General features: G+C 50.1%; 7 protein-coding genes across 7 annotated transcripts; 3 read left to right on the top strand and 4 right to left on the bottom strand.

Annotated features, from left to right (window-relative positions):
* Positions 1-735: 735 nt before the first annotated feature.
* M437DRAFT_36576 (nucleic acid-binding protein) lies at positions 736-1,386 on the bottom strand (the record flags this gene model as incomplete). Its single annotated transcript, XM_041019475.1, has 1 exon — positions 736-1,386. The coding sequence occupies one exon, from the start codon at positions 1,384-1,386 to the stop codon at positions 736-738; it is 651 nt and encodes a 216-aa protein (XP_040884594.1).
* A 2,590-nt stretch (positions 1,387-3,976) lies between these two features.
* On the top strand, positions 3,977-4,677 carry M437DRAFT_80214 (uncharacterized protein; the record flags this gene model as incomplete). Its single annotated transcript, XM_041027312.1, has 2 exons — positions 3,977-4,320; positions 4,386-4,677. 2 exons carry the CDS (start codon positions 3,977-3,979, stop codon positions 4,675-4,677), a joined length of 636 nt encoding a protein of 211 aa, XP_040884593.1.
* A 138-nt stretch (positions 4,678-4,815) lies between these two features.
* M437DRAFT_38401 (uncharacterized protein) lies at positions 4,816-6,530 on the bottom strand (the record flags this gene model as incomplete). Its single annotated transcript, XM_041019829.1, has 2 exons — positions 4,816-6,195; positions 6,246-6,530. 2 exons carry the CDS (start codon positions 6,528-6,530, stop codon positions 4,816-4,818), a joined length of 1,665 nt encoding a protein of 554 aa, XP_040884592.1.
* Positions 6,531-7,081: 551 nt separating this feature from the next.
* M437DRAFT_71376 (CBS-domain-containing protein) lies at positions 7,082-8,428 on the bottom strand (the record flags this gene model as incomplete). Its single annotated transcript, XM_041025665.1, has 5 exons — positions 7,082-7,264; positions 7,316-7,425; positions 7,475-7,981; positions 8,042-8,165; positions 8,216-8,428. The coding sequence occupies 5 exons, from the start codon at positions 8,426-8,428 to the stop codon at positions 7,082-7,084; spliced, it is 1,137 nt and encodes a 378-aa protein (XP_040884591.1).
* A 1,081-nt stretch (positions 8,429-9,509) lies between these two features.
* M437DRAFT_38264 (Cloroperoxidase) lies at positions 9,510-10,517 on the top strand (the record flags this gene model as incomplete). Its single annotated transcript, XM_041019803.1, has 2 exons — positions 9,510-9,636; positions 9,700-10,517. The coding sequence occupies 2 exons, from the start codon at positions 9,510-9,512 to the stop codon at positions 10,515-10,517; spliced, it is 945 nt and encodes a 314-aa protein (XP_040884590.1).
* A 945-nt stretch (positions 10,518-11,462) lies between these two features.
* M437DRAFT_80210 (uncharacterized protein) lies at positions 11,463-12,822 on the bottom strand (the record flags this gene model as incomplete). Its single annotated transcript, XM_041027311.1, has 4 exons — positions 11,463-11,769; positions 11,865-12,346; positions 12,413-12,637; positions 12,769-12,822. 4 exons carry the CDS (start codon positions 12,820-12,822, stop codon positions 11,463-11,465), a joined length of 1,068 nt encoding a protein of 355 aa, XP_040884589.1.
* Positions 12,823-14,384: 1,562 nt separating this feature from the next.
* On the top strand, positions 14,385-14,987 carry M437DRAFT_80209 (uncharacterized protein; the record flags this gene model as incomplete). The annotated part of the gene is made up of 1 exon (XM_041027310.1): positions 14,385-14,987. The coding sequence occupies one exon, from the start codon at positions 14,385-14,387 to the stop codon at positions 14,985-14,987; it is 603 nt and encodes a 200-aa protein (XP_040884588.1).
* Between the last annotated feature and the right edge of the window lie 456 nt (positions 14,988-15,443).

The following is a 15,443-nucleotide window of genomic DNA, read 5'->3' as shown; positions in this document are numbered from 1 at the left end:
CCTATGACATCTGCCAACGTGTTCCTGATCTTGATCTTACTTGTCATATTTTTCCTGGATGCCTGACTGGCCCTGACAGGGTCGCCACGACAGGGATACATGCATGATCCATCTCATAACAATCATCTATAAAGCAGGTACCAGCTGACGCGTTATAGTGCTGTACCAGGTTTTAGAATACTAGGCAGACTAGTACATCCCTGTATACTTCTCAAAAAGTTGTTTGTCGCCAGGTTTTACAGCGGCACGTTGATCACGAGTTCATAAAGTGTGCTCATCGCTTGCTTGTATGACCCTTCGACAGGTCCTTCTCCCTGTCAATGATCCTAGATACACGCCAAGATATCAGCAATAACGTAGCTAAAACAAGGAGGTTGGGCAAAATAAATCAGGGCTGGTTTGGCCCCAACATCTGACTCCTCATCACTCCGGGGCAAGCTTGGTCGGAATTCACATCAATGGACAATTCAAGGCATTAAAAAGGCAACACAGGTCATAAATATTGTCAATAATCACAATCTCTCATTTCAATTCTTAGCTGTCATTCAAACTATCAAAGGAGGGCATAACATCTGTCGTCCATAGTTCAGAGCCTACATGGTCCCAGCTCTGTTGGCCGAAGCCTTGTTCGAGTCCTAAAGGACGACAGTCGTGGTCGGGTCTTGTTTCATTCTTTGCATCGGTTAGTGACATAGTGATGAGACGGACAAGACACATCAACACACCTGCACTGGTTTACAGTCTGCTACCGTTCACGACTCTGTAGTCGACAGCAAGCTCACGACCTTCATCACTGAGAACCAGAACTCTGATACTGCCACGACCCTCGTCGAAAGCATCAGTGAGGCGCTGCAACAAGTCGCTCTGGTCAATGACGGGAAGACCTTGCTTGACATCGCCGGTCTCGGTCATGGCAACAACGTGGCCGTCATCGCGGATGTCAAGAACACGGTACTGCTTGAACACAGGTCCGTACATCTGCTGGACTACCACTGATGGCGAAGGGTTGGAGATGAACGAAGACTCTTCCTGCAGCTGCTTGGTGAAGAGGTCGACACCAAGGTAGCGATGCTGTCCAGTCTGAGAAGAGGTAGTGATACGAATGACCTGGCAGGGGCGGCCCTGAAGGTACAACAGGTCACCGATGCGGATGTGGTGGCACGGGATCGAGACGGCGCTGCTAGGGCTAGAGCGGCCAGCGGAACGACGAGGAGCAGACATGGTGATGGTCTCACGTTCTTCAACGACTTCTTCAACAGGCTCGGAGTGATGGTGGTGCTGGTGGTGGTGACGAGGTCCGTGGATAGGGTGGAGAATGTGGTCAGCAGCACGGTAAAGTCCGTTACGGAATGAGTGATATTGGCCTTCGTTGTCGTAATATCCCATATCAAACTTGCGTTTCTTGGGAGGGTCGACGGTAGTACGAGTCTCAGACTTGACACGTACTTCCTCTTTGGCTGGAGATGTGTGGTAGTAGTCTCGAGCAGAGGTAGTGGTGGGATAGTCCTGAACGTAAGAGCCGGATGTGTCCTGGGAGTAGGAGTCCTGAGCTATGGGGTTGGTTCGACGACGGTAGTCACGCTCAGTAATGTCGACCTCTGACCCGAGATGAGTTGCAGGACCGTGGGTAGTACGGTACTGGTGGTCGTAGGTCTTATCACGAACGTCAATCTGTGCGTCGACGTAACGTTGGTAAGGTTCACGATAGCTGGGGTAGTCAGTGGGACTGGTCGGAGCAAAGAGGGGAAGTAACGGTACGGGAAGAGAGTCAGGTCAACGGGAGGATATGGGTGAGTGATAGGAGCTTGGACGAGCAGCATGGACACTGCAGTTGACATGGCAACACGCTAGTGGGTGGAGAGCTGGTTCATGTCACTGCTTTAGTGCCTGAACCGCCCGATCCGCCCGCGCGTGCCGAAGCGAGGAAAAGCGGTGGACTGATGTTGATCTGGCTTGCGTGCGTGCAGACAGCCATTGGAGGAGAATGGGAGATGAAACGCTCGACTTACCGGTCCTGTTCGATACTGATCTTGGTCTGTCTGTTGGGACGAGACGTACGCTCTCCTTCGTAGATGTGGACGTTCTCTTCTCTGCGTCCTGGACGACGGTAGTCCTTCTCTGTAACTCTGATCTCCTCTTCGAAGCGGCGGGACGGAGGTGCCTGGGATGAGGTGTAGCGAGTTTCGTGACCTTCCCGTCCGCCGTGCGAGCTGGAAAGGTTGACCTGCTCTTCTACTTTGATCTCTGTAGATTTTGTGAGGGTATCACTCCTATACGTGGACGGGAAGACTGCAAAACGTGAGCCGAGTCCTGATGGAGGACAAGTAGGAAGGCCATACCACTGAAAGGGATGGGGACCTGCGAGAGCCTGATCAATCGCTGCACTAGCCATTCAATCTTGGTGATATGCACTCACTCTTGCTTCAAAATCCAGCTTGCTGGATGTCAAGTGTTCTTTCTTGGAGACCTCACGAACTGTCCTTGAACAACTCGAAAGGACAACAAGAACGAACTGAAAGTCCTTGTCGAGGGTGGATTGGGGATGAGAAGGCGGAGTAAGAAAGAGGAGATGCTAAGGTGACGAGGGTGATTTGTCCTGCAGGATACTAAATAAAGCGGATGGAGGGCAAGACAATTGATGGACCTTTCATTTGACCTGCACCCTGTTTGTTGTCGCTGCACCCGCCCCGTTTCCAGGTGAATAGAGATTAGTGGAAACTGTGACCCGATATCAAGGGATCTGCTCTGCCGGTTGAGCCACTCGGGTGGTTTGCTCCTCTCCCGTTCACATTGGCCTTGCCATTTGTTGGCTTTTGGTCAGCCACCTCAGCAAGACATGTGCTGGGACCTGACGCTAGACCAGCCTTCATGACAAGATTACGGAAAGGTGATAGCTGATCGTAGGCGCCATCTCTCCAGCCTTTGTTGTGCTTGTGCTGTCGATCTCTGCAAGCTAACAGGTCCGAGTGTTTTGTCAACAGACGCCTTCGCTAGCAGGCGCGGCGGTGGCTGGGTGGCTAGGTGGCTTTGTTGTCGGGTGTGACAGGAACAGCTCTTGTCGCTGCACTTTCTTAAGTCGACCCAGACGAGCTGTGATGACCGCTATAGCAGCTGGCATGTGTTTCTATAAGCTTATCTATCCGACAGCAGTTTTGCAACATCCCCGTTGCAATCATCGTCGTTTTGTGCCTGTTGCATGTTCATGGTTCTTCGATTCCCCACAGAAACGGCGACCGTGCATGAAGCTCTTTTCCCAACGGTGTGGGGAGAGCTTCCCACGCGGCACACCACATTACCTTGGTCTCAATGCATCTTTTAGCTTTCGAGAAGGCATTAGGCATTGCGAACACATTTACCTACTCGAGGCATCTCGTGAAAGACTGTACTGTCCATCTTGCTGCGCGCTTCGTGGAGCCCTTTGCCTGATTGCTCACCGTCACTCGGGCATATATGAGCATGTACGACTTCCGCGACATCTCCTGGCTGTACTCTCACCTCGGTGTCTCAAGAACATTTCGAGTGTCAGGAGTCAGTCAACTGGGTGTAGCGGATGTCGGGTGGCCAACGTCGTCCTATTACTCCGTACGATGATTAGGTCTTGCGGATATGTCCTCTGTCAGAAGGATGATTAACAGGAAGGGTACTCGAGTATGCAGCAGAATACGAAAATTGTGAATGGCTTATGCAATAGGTACAGAGAGCTTATGCTTGAGCATCAAACGGACGTGCTCTCCGAAATACGAGGGCCATCTCCTATTCCCGGATCCACTTCGAAGGACGTACGCCAATCGAACATTGGAGCCTTGTAGAAGGAATAATGTTGATGCCTTGTCGAAAGAACACGTTAATGAGGCGCAGGTATCCTCCTTTTTCATGATAGACATCTGTATAAGAAGATCAAGATCATCCTGTTAGAACACCATTCTGTATACAAGAATATTCAGCATTTTGACCACTACCGACTTGAACACACGATATGGACAGCCCAAGCCCTCTAGACCGTATCCTTCGCACCACAACTCTTATCTCTTTCTTCCCTGCTTTGGGCCTCCTAATCCCCTATGGCATTGTGTCAAACACCGTCTTTCCTGCCCTTGGGCTGGTACCTGCATTCTTCTCTGCTATCCTCGGTCTACTCTCCTTGATGGCAAACTTTCGATGGAGTCAATTGGCTTTGTACATGGACACGTTCCTCGCCATCTCAATTCTCAGCATACTGCTGCCGTTCTGGGTGCTCAATGCTGGCAGCAGGCAATGGTGGAACAGCGCCGGAGTCGTTATGCTGGGAACATATGGTACAGTGCCATTGTTGATGAACTTGTGAGTTGCACTTCCCCATCTTGTTCTTCCTGCATGTATCATGGCTGACACATAGTCTCGGAAAGCTGGATCCACGCCTTCTTCGTCGTTCGTCACCTCTTCAAAATGTGTGAAACATTTACACTCACCCGAACTTGCCCAAATTGTCGTACAAACATTCGTGCAGGATTCGTTCCTAGCATCACTCGCCTTTCGGCTGAAAAGCCTCGCCACTCTTGTGAGAGTGAGGCGCAGTATCAACCACTGAACGCTTCCAAATACGATGATGACGCAAGAGTGTCATCTGAGGCTGGTACACTGTACAGACCAAGTATGGATACGTTGGGGTCTTCGGAGACGGTTGTCAAGTTGATCTAAAGCTATTACAGCCTGACCTCATGCACACCATGCAGCCTTGAGAGTCGGATCATAGAATTTATGCTGCAGAGCACAGAAAGAAGGATAGGAAGAAGAGGGACAATGGCAGCTCACATACTTGTATGTAACTCAACAAATCTAGCACGCATCCATGTTTGCATCTCGCTTGTCGAAGAAGACGAGTACTGCCTCACTGTCCCGGACGTGCACCAAACCATCGCGCCCAATTGCTTCGACAAGGAGGTCCCCAGTTGCATGGCCCTGAGAGTATGACTGGCCTGCCCAAGTGGTCTTGTTTGCGTTGCCTTCGTTGACATGAGGAGCACTCAATCTCTTCAGCCACGCGCGAGTTTCCTTCTTCGAGTGCCCGTACTTTGAGATGTCCAGTGTCACCGTGAAGTCGCTCGTTGAGTTGGCATAGTATGGCTTGGAATTGATGATGGCCAACTTGTTGAGCTTATCGTTGACGTAGAAAGCATATGCCGAGAAATAGTCCTTATCGATGCCTGAAGGAGTTTCGACCAGGCGAACGCGAGTGTTTGGAATGGCGAATGCTTCGGCCATGAAGAGCTGACTGGAAAAGCTAGGCAAAACCCTTGCCGGACCTCGCTTCTCGCTTTCTCGAGGATAAAACATATCGTATGTCGAATAGCCTGGCGATCCATTTTGGCCTGCTGAGTTGACTTGCTGACTACTCTGGAACACCAACGCTGCTCCCTGATGGAGATATACAGCTGAGGCATTGCGGACGGCGTAGATCAATTCACTCTGAATCACCCACAAAGCTTGCGCAAAAGTATCCGAGACATTCGGATTGCCAGAGCATGAGATGGAGTTGAACTCGCCAATGATCCAACGACTGCCAGCATCCATAGCAGCTTTGGCTGAGGGATAGATGTCTTCGTCAGCATAACGTGCCAGCTCGGTTTGGTTCAGGATATTTTGTGTTGTGGCTAGCACTGCTCTGGCTGGATCGCAGGTCGAGAATGGGTATGAATGTATGGAATAGTCAGCTACCTGGTTCTTGGAGTCAATACCAGCAGGTATGAGTGCATCGGGGAGAACCTCGAGTCCGGTCTGGTCAGTTGTCGCGGACGAGGCCCACCAACGCTCGCTGCCAAACTCGACCGCAGCATCTGCTCCTAGCGTCATGTTGACTGCTGCATCAATCTGAGCTGTCCAGCTCTTCCATTGCTGAACGTATGCTTTTGTGTTGTTCATCCATCTCGAGCTTGGATAGTTTGTAGGCTCATTTCCAAGTTCGAAGAAGCTGATACTGTCATTACTTGCATATTTAATGGAGGCAACTGCCAGATCTCTCGCAATATCGAGCGAATCGTTGCCAAAGTTCAACGTAGAGACAAATTTGGTGCCTTCCGGGAAGTTCGACCAGCTCTCATAATAGGCAGGTCCGACGGTCGTACGGTAGACACCACCTTTGGGATTCGTAGTACGGACTGGATCACCAGCCGACACGTTAAATATCATGGAATCCATTGTAATACCACCAGGCCGAATCTGTTAAACACATGAGCACAGGCCAAAGATGCATATTGAGGGAACAAGACCGTCGGTTGCCCACCATGGTCGACAATGCAACCCAGCAGATCGAAGGCAAGTTTATTTGGTGAAGTGGAGTTGCCGAAAAATTCTACCCAGAAAGCAGGCTCGAACGAGAATGAAACGAATGAAGGGTCGTGTTCTATTGATGCACCGAGTGCTGTCTTTGATATATCCAATGAGAAAATACCATCATGACCTACTAGAGGCTGACAGGTGACAACGCGAGCTGCAATCAACACAGCAGCGTATGGAGAAAGACGAGAACCAGACGACGACAGACAGAATCGCATGCTGTAAGATATGTTGTAGAGGGCAACAGGCAGGAACGAGGTCTGGCGAGATGCTATACATAGCTGTAGCCAAGGAGGCCGGGCAGTGTTCACCCGAGAGATGGTCAATCATGCGGAGAAGGCATTGAAAGATGACGATCCTTGGTCTTTATCCGGTCATCGTCTATCAGCTCCGGTGGGCATGATCCTGGATGCAAAGCCTCTCTTCTGCAGGAAGAAAAGGTGTTGTCGACGGAAAAATGATGCGGGGAAAGCAATTGAACGTCACCTCACCATGTACATCCCCGTGTTGACGATTCGGAAGATCGCTCACGTTCCGAGTGTAACACCGAACACTCAACCGGCTGGCTGAGCACGCACATATTGGCATATCGAGGGCAATTTTCATCCAAATGGACTTCTCCGGGAAAATTTACGCAAACTCATAGTGAAGACCGGGATGCAATGGAACGACACATGAAATGCAGACGTTATCTAATTCTCCATATGGAAACTGAAAAGTGGTACTTGTGGATGCTTCCAACTTACCATGGGTATCAAACCGAAATTCATCATAACTCATCTCCTTCGCCTTCGAGAAGTACGTATTCTAAGATATCACTCAATGTAAGTAGGCCCTTGAGCCTCTTGTCCTCATCAATCACAACAAAGCGATGAACGCGAGATTTGCGAATTGTGTCGAAGATGGAGTCCAGACGGTCGTTCAGGGTACAAGTGAAAATGCCAGGGAAATCCTAAATCATGTCAGAGATAGCTATACGAATTAAAGGAGTCGAGTGCATTACCTCGGATCGTTTAAGTAAAGCTTCACCAACGGTCAAGTTCAGGTCATCATATACACCACCCTTAATAAGTGATATGACATCGACTGCTTCGAAGACGTTGACAACGCCGCCTAGTGCTTTGTTAGTAAGCCGATTGGGAAGATGGGTCTAGATACGTACCATCGCTATCCAGAATAGGGACGTTGGATATGCTGTACTTAACAAGCAAATGAATAACGTCCATGACAGGAGTCTCCATTGTGGCCGTCTGCAGGTCACCATAGGTGCCGCAGTCAATATCCCGCAAAGGCTTGCGCAAGTTCTGGGTGTCTTTGACGTTGACAGCGACGAACTTGAGAATGCGATATTGGGTCAAAACACTGACTATCATGGCGCGTTGTGTTTCATCATCGACATCGACAAGGGGAATACGACGAGCGCGAGACTCGAGCATGCGACGACATGCCGTGTAGAGAGACTGAAGAGGATGCACCGAGACAGTCTCGATGGGCTGTACGCCGATAGCCTTCTCAATATCGCGCAGACTGTTAAGGCGGAATTGGTCGACTTGAGCGAGGGCATCTGGGTTTTGCCAGTAGTACTGAATGACGTTGATGTAGTCTGAGGTAGTCAGGAGACCAGCGAAGGTCGATGTCTTTGAGTCCCAGAGCGGGGCAGAGACAATGCCTGTTGTATGTTAGCGAGAGGTCGATGATGGTAGTGGTGATGAGGGTTGTGCATGCGCACCATTTTGGATGAGGATGTTAAGACTCTTTTTGACCAGAAGGGCGGTATCGAAGACGATCAGGCGGTAACTGAGAGGCAGAACGTCATAGCTTGTACGGGCCTTGAGGAATTCGCGGATAGCTCGCTGGAGACAATGGTTAGAAGAGAGTTGACGAGTAGAGTATGGCGACTGACCAGGCCTTCCAGTTGCTCATGGTCCAGGGGACTCATGGGACCTCTTGACTTTGAGCCATGGGCGCGCTCGCGAGGCCGTAGGTAGTCGCTGGGGGCAACAAAAGCGGGAGAAGGTTGCTGTGCGTTGGTCGATGAGGGAGTCGAGGTAGATGGGCTGTAACTGGGTGCGGGTTCGTTCAGAGGCCCAGCTGCGGTTGCATCGGCCTCTGCCATTGTGAGACTGTACGGCTCGGTCCAGTCGTCGTCTATACGCGGCCACTCTGCTTCGACATGGACCTGTGCTTGACCACAAGTTTTGGTTTGCGGCGCGCCTGGTTGCTTGTTGCTTGCTGCTCACCAAGCAGTTGCAGCAGCAGCAGCACCATGTCCCCGCGACTTGGACTTCTCGGCCCAATGATCGCTGCACCGTGCGTTTTGTGGAGAGTCAAGAAAGAGCCTCTTGCGCGCCATCATCGCGCCTTCTTCTCTTACTACTAGACTGCCATCTTTCTGCTCCTGCTCACAGACAGTCTTGAGACATTTCGTAGGAGAGCAATAGAATGCCCTGTCACCACCGCTACGCCCCAGGTCCTGTCTCTCATGTCAATCGTCCCACGTGCTCCTGCCTGTTTGTTCTCGGCTGCACCCGCTCTCGTGGACCTTCTGCGACTCAGCTGCACTTTCCCGGCTCTTGTTGTTTCCGTCTTGCCAATAGCAGATTTTTGCTATCGTTTCATGACAAGCCATGACGGACACTCGATTCTGGACCGAGGCAGGACGCGCCTTTTGACAGCCTTCATGTCGAATTTGATGTTTGCCAGTCTACCGGCTTTGAGCTTAAAATTACCTATTCTCAGCCACAACTCCTCGGCCTCGCACTCGCACTGCTCGCACTGGTCGAACAGTCCCATTTCGTTCGACGCATTGGCGCCGGACTATGTGTAATAATACTGCACGACCCAATCAGCAATCTCCCTTTGTGCGAATACTTCTGTGCGATTGCCTGCTACGGCCAGAGTGCCGTCTTACACGTGTGGATCTGCAGATCCATGTCGATCCATGGTTTTGGAATTCGGTACAGTGACGACCAGCCTTTGACCAGACGGACCGTCCTGCAACTTAGTCCAGCTGGACCAATAGACTGTCGACGAGTCATGACGATGAACAGTCTGCTCGACTTCTTAAGGTGGGTGCTTTGCTTCTCCTCGTGTCTTCGTTTCATCTGTCGTTCTGTGACAATCCGCTGTGCACTATGAAGTCGTCCTCAGTCCTACTCATTGGCGCCTTGGCCCAGTATGCCTCTGCATTCCCTGGAATGGGCAATGTCCGTAGAGACCCCAGTCTGCTTTCCCTCAAGACTTCAGTCTCAGTCAAAGCTGCCAGCACCTCAAGCAGTGCTTCCAGCAACTATCCCGCTTGGCACCCGCCTCAGAGTGGAGAAGGTATGAGAATCGTTAGAATCGTTAGAATCACCCAAGTAGAGTATCATTCTGATGATTTGACAGTCCGCTCTCCGTGTCCTGGTCTGAACACCTTGGCAAACCACGACATCTGCCCCCGAAGCGGCAAAGGATACACCATTCCAATCTTGACCGAATGCTTGAAGAAAGGATTCAATGTTGGCGCCGACTTCACCCTTCTCATCGGCACAGCAGGAATTGGCTCCAACCCTGACCCTTTGACGTCAGGTCTGTACTTCGACCTGGACATGTTGGACCGACACGACTTCTTGATCGAGCACGACGCTTCTTTGTCCCGTGCTGACGCCTCCACGGGTAACAACTACAGCTTCAACCAAACCATCTTCGACACCGTACTCGCTTACTACAACGGTATGAATGATACTTCCATCCCTGTCGCTTCCAAAGCTAGATTCAACCGCGTCCAAACGGAAGCCTCCAGAGATCCCGACTTCAGCTACAGTCCAGTCCAATTCATTCTCAGCTATGGTGAGACAGCTCTGTACCTGTCGACTATGGGTGACCCAACTACTGGAGTCGCACCACTGGAGTACGTGCGTAGCTTGTTCGAAGAAGAGAGACTTCCTTACGAACTTGGCTGGCAACCACCGCAGGAAACAACCTCTTTGGCTAGTTTGGCTGCCATGGTTGTTGAGCTGAATGCTGCAAGTGGAGAACAGGTCCCAGAGGGAATTATTCTAGGAGAGAACAGTTTGAGAGCGGTATTCATCGGGCTGAATGCCGCGACGGGAGAGATCGAGAACGACACACTCCACACCCTTGCAAACCTCACAGGTGCCCTTACCGGCGTCGCCTCGACCCTGACCTCAGTTGTGAAGGGCGTGACCGGTCTGCTAGCGTAAATTTCACCAGATATTCAGAGACACTGTAACACATTTGTATTCTTTTCTACGCATGAGGCAGTTCATCGCATGACCTTTCTTTTTGTAGTTGCAATATCCAGATTGAGGCCTTTGGGTTGCACAGTTTCGTCTTGTTCGAGAGTGTACCACTCTGCAAGCTCAAGGTACACCAAGATCGTATACACTCATTGGCTCGATCAAACCCCGAGATAATCTCCCAACATGTCATACGGCAGAATCGTGTAGAATGATGAAACTTAGCAAGCTCCTAGGCAAGCATGTGAGAGGGCTCAAAGAAGGATATAAGACCTCGTTGATCATGACTGCAAAGAACCTCCAGAGCACAGTTGAGAGCCACTTCCACGGCAGTAAGTCTCGCCATCTCAACCCACAGAAACAAGATCTCATCTCATACAAATAGCATAGCAATACGACCGATATGCTTCGTCAGAAGTCCTAGTCTCTCAAGAACAGGAAGAGAGGATGTGCCACATCTCAGTTGTCTCGACCAGATACCGAACACCGCCCTGCAATACCCAGTCCTGCAGTACAGACTCGGAGACGATCATTCAATGCGAGCTCCGAAGCCCCAAAGGCCCATCAGCCATATGTCCAAATGCCAAAAAGGACTATATGGGTGTCAGATATGTAAAGGGGAAATGCTCAATGCATAGAGATCCTGGCCAGACCAAGTTGGGTCTTTAGACGAGTGTGGGTGCAAAATTGCATGGTGCAATATATTTTCCTTGAAAGTCTTGTTTGATATCAAAAAATCATTGCAGCAGCTGATATCGATACTTCTTTTCATGTTCTGTGTAGCTAGCAACTCACGACGCGATCTGACGACTACAAGCTCCAAGCAAACGACACTTCCTCAGACTTCTCTCATATCTTTCTTGCCATGCATTGTTGATGCAGAGCATCGTCTCCATACTCTCCTTGAGCTTACCAAGTCTGAAGAACGTTCAGACCCTTGACACGACGATCATTCTGGTTTTCCTTGGCCTCTTCAGCTTCTGCCTTGCACTTCACAGCATGAGCAGGGTAGTGCTCCTTCTGACACTCGACAGAACAGTAAGCTCTGTTTCTGCAGCGCGCACAACGCTTCAAAGCAGACCCATCTTTTGCCTGCTTCGCACCACAGTTACCGCATGCATCAGCGGGCTGCTCTTCACGGGCCTTTCTGAAACCTGGGCAGAGACATGAGTGTTTGGGGGTGTGGGCCTTCTGACAGGTCTTGGAGCAGTAAAGTCTGAGAAGTCCATTAGTAAACGGCCAAGACTATTGAGGACTGAGGTAGAAGCGATATGGGCCCAAGTGTGAGAAGGATGATGTGCATAGCCTTACCTTTCCTTGCAGCCTGCGCAGCGCTTCAAAGGACTTCCATCATCGCAGTTTCTGGCGCCACAGTTGCCGCAAACATCAACAGGCTGGTTGAAGTCACCATAGACGCGCTCAATGGTGGTGTTCTCCTGGGTAATCTCTTCGCCTGCGGGAACGTCTTCGAGCCTCATCCAGGTGATCTCGGACTCCTTGTAGGAAGGATTTCCGGTGCTGACGGTGAGGTGAAGGCCCTTGGAGTTGAAAGGGTATGGAATGCCGTTGCGATATTCATGAAGGGCTTTACCAAAGCGAATTGCACCCTCAGGTGGAAGACGACACTTCTGGTAGATCAAGATGAGCTCCTGGCGACACCAGTCGGGAATGGTGCAGCCGAGTTGCATGGCACAGGCGATGAGCAGGCAAAGCGCGTTTCCTTGTCCCTTATCACGAAGGTTGTTGATCATGTGTGTAAGGACACCACTGTCAAGGTGCTGCTGAACCAAGTCCTGACAAGAAGGCAGTGTTAGCGATGTAGATACGCGTGTGGCGTTCGTAGCTCGGTCGAAACCTACGGGGTGAGAAGGGTTGTATAGAGTCATGTAGATGTCATCGTCTTCAATGTCATCTGCATCAAATTCCTTGTCGCTGGACTCCTCTTTCTCCTCAGACGGGAAAGAGTATCTGGCGCGGTCGGCAACGATCTTTTCCTCGACTTTGTTCAGATCGGCAGAATCGTTGAGCATGTCAACTGTGTCCAAGTCGGTATCACTCTGGAAGAGATCATAGCCCCAGGCACCCTGAAAATCGTCAGAAGATCGGTGCTGGACGAGCAAAGAACAGTGGTACAGAAGCTGGACAGGCTAGGCTACCCTAGCTAGTTCGAGCCATCGAACGCTGCTATGAGAGCTCTATGCTGCTGAAGAACTACCTCTTTGCGCGCCTTGTGATGAGGAAGAGAGGCTCGTTGTCGAAGACTTACCATGATGAAACAGGCTGTCGAGATCGGATGATAGGTAAATTGGCGACACGAGCTGCGAAGGTGTGATGGACAGAGAGAGAAGATTGTGAATTGCCAGTGAGATTTAGTGATGAGTCCAGTGAGAGGAAGGAAAGCAGGATTCAAGAAGTTGTGAAAGTGGAAGGCGCGTCGTAGGCAAGCGCGTGGTCCTTTCACCTTGTTTGTCTCGTCCAGCGGCTTCCTGCATGCCGAGACGTCCTTTCGCATACCAACTGGATTTTAAGATCTGGTGTGTTGCAGCTATAGCTCAACGACATCTGACCTTTCAGAAAGCCGACCATGATAATCGTTCTTTCCAACTATTCATACTTTGGTACTTTGGAAATCACTTACGTGCCTTGGCCAGGTTTGTCAGTCTGCAGGACAACGAACAGCATTTTGACATGGCATTAGACACACATCCGTATATCAAGAGCATGTCTAAGCTGTGGTGCGATGAGAAAGAATCTCGATTAGAGGCATAAGATAAGTGAGTACTTTATCGCACCGCCTTCCTCTTTTGGCTTTCTGCCAACACTGTGCCCCAGGGCAGCGAGCGTTTTCTGAGTAACTTGGCTTCCTTGTTATCAAATCGACAAGCAAGGACTTCGGGAAAATAATCACTATGGCACCTGCTTAGAAGATGAAGTAAAGGCGGCTTCGAATACCGGACACGCCCATGGGATACTATTCAAACAACAAGATCTCGCCAACCTCATGGCCTTGTTATGTTATCAGGCGTTGAAGCAAAGCTCAGCGTTTCCATGAGATTTCTTGTTTCCGGTATCCACTATGTGTAGCTGGATCTTGACAAAAAAGATTCTCCTCGGTCACGTACTCAGGAGAGAAGGGTGTCGACCTTCGAAACTTTCTGGACACCATTGGCCAAACGTCGCTTGGACGGAGCTGCGAAGCTTCCAGCTAGGAAACAAATTGTTTTGGCGATGTCGCAGATTTTGCTCCCTGCTGAGCAAGATAGCGTTTCCGACTTTCGGCTAGGCCCTATACCTCGACGATAGTACAACCTGCCAATGGTAGATCCCGCAGTCTTCGTGCACAGAGGACACTGGCAATATTGAATTCGATTTACACCCGTTTCTGTGCAAATAAGTCGACCCAGCTTCATGTGATGACTTCTTCTCTCAGCATAGTTCACAAAGAAGTGACGACGAGAGCGCAGAGGCTTCGGCTCCTGGGTAGACGCTGTCGCTGGTTTGCAGGAATAGCCGTGTAGGCCAGAGATTTCTCAATATCTCTCTCAAACCAGCTGCACCACAGGAATCGATCTAGCACATGGCCATTAAGTAAGCTGAACGCGCGCAGCTAAACCAATTTTGATATTGGTGATTGGCGAAACGTGAGTTTGACTATTTGAGGAGAGCCAACTCCCACAATTTGTTTCCTTTCTTTCTTTTCATCTATCCTTCAAGTCACAGACACCATCAAGTCTAGACAAATCACACATACACAGCAACACCGATTAAACAGCGTAAGATTGCATACCTTCTACCACAGACATACTCTGTTTTCTCATCACAGAAACAACCATGTCTCCTGTTCCTTTTACCATGCAGCTTCGCTCTGCAACTGCCAGACAATCAGGTAAACTCGTCCATCACCACGAGCACATCATCGCCAACGGCAGACGCGCTCTGAAGGTCTACTTCAACGACGCACCAGGTAGGCCCAAGTCCCTCGCATTCTTCCATCAGCCCCGTCGTGGACTGAAACTGAAGCTGAAACTGGGCAAGGTAACACCCAAGACCACCACTGAGGCCACTGAAGCCCAAGAGTTGGTCGAACCCAAAAAGCTGGTTCATCACTACGAACACTTGGTTCTGCGCAATAGACGCGCTCTAAGGGTTCACATGAACAGCGACCAAGGTAACCCCGAAACACTGACCTTCTTCCACCAGCCTAGATCTGGCGGCCTGAGGCTAAGACTCGGCAAGCCTCTGAAAACACCTCTGTGCCAACGCCTCTCCGGAGAGCAGACAAGATCTATCAAAGACAGAGTTAGGAGACACAGTGGTCAAACAAACATCCTCAACGACGCCTATGTCAGCGCAAAAGCCGACCTGCTACTCGCCGCTGCAGAGGAGCAGCAGATGGATGGAGGTGAGATCAAGGTCGAAGACATCGAGCGCTAACGTGGTCAGACCAATTACAGATCAACCACCGGCGAACTTTGAGAAGGAAATAATTAAATTGCATCGTGAGATGAATTATTGGGATAGAATGACTACATTGCGGAATGTGCATCATGAAGGAACAAGTACATTGTAATGGCATTCGTTTGTTGGATATGGAACTGGGTTAGATAGTTGCTTTTGCTCTCAAGAAAGCGCATAAAATTACAAGCAACGATCTGACCAAATTTTTCGTGTCGTCTATCGTCATCATGTTTGTGAACCTACATCTCAAGTAAGCGAAACAGATGTAGTCGTGTTAATCTAGAGCCCTGGTTGCCGCAGAGAGCCAACGTAACAGCGCGAGAATCAGTGTAAACGCCACAGAAAGTATAATTCACGCTTAGATGTGGTATAGTATTGAGGTAAAAGATTTGCTTGTAGCTCAAGGAGAAGTAAAAATAAAGCCATATCGTT

This window comes from Aureobasidium melanogenum (genome assembly GCF_000721775.1).
Source record: "Aureobasidium melanogenum CBS 110374 unplaced genomic scaffold scaffold_1, whole genome shotgun sequence".
Classification (NCBI taxonomy): Eukaryota; Fungi; Ascomycota; class Dothideomycetes; order Dothideales; family Saccotheciaceae; genus Aureobasidium; species Aureobasidium melanogenum.
Note: the sequence above shows the minus strand (reverse complement) of the source record. Positions and strands in the feature narration are given on the sequence as shown.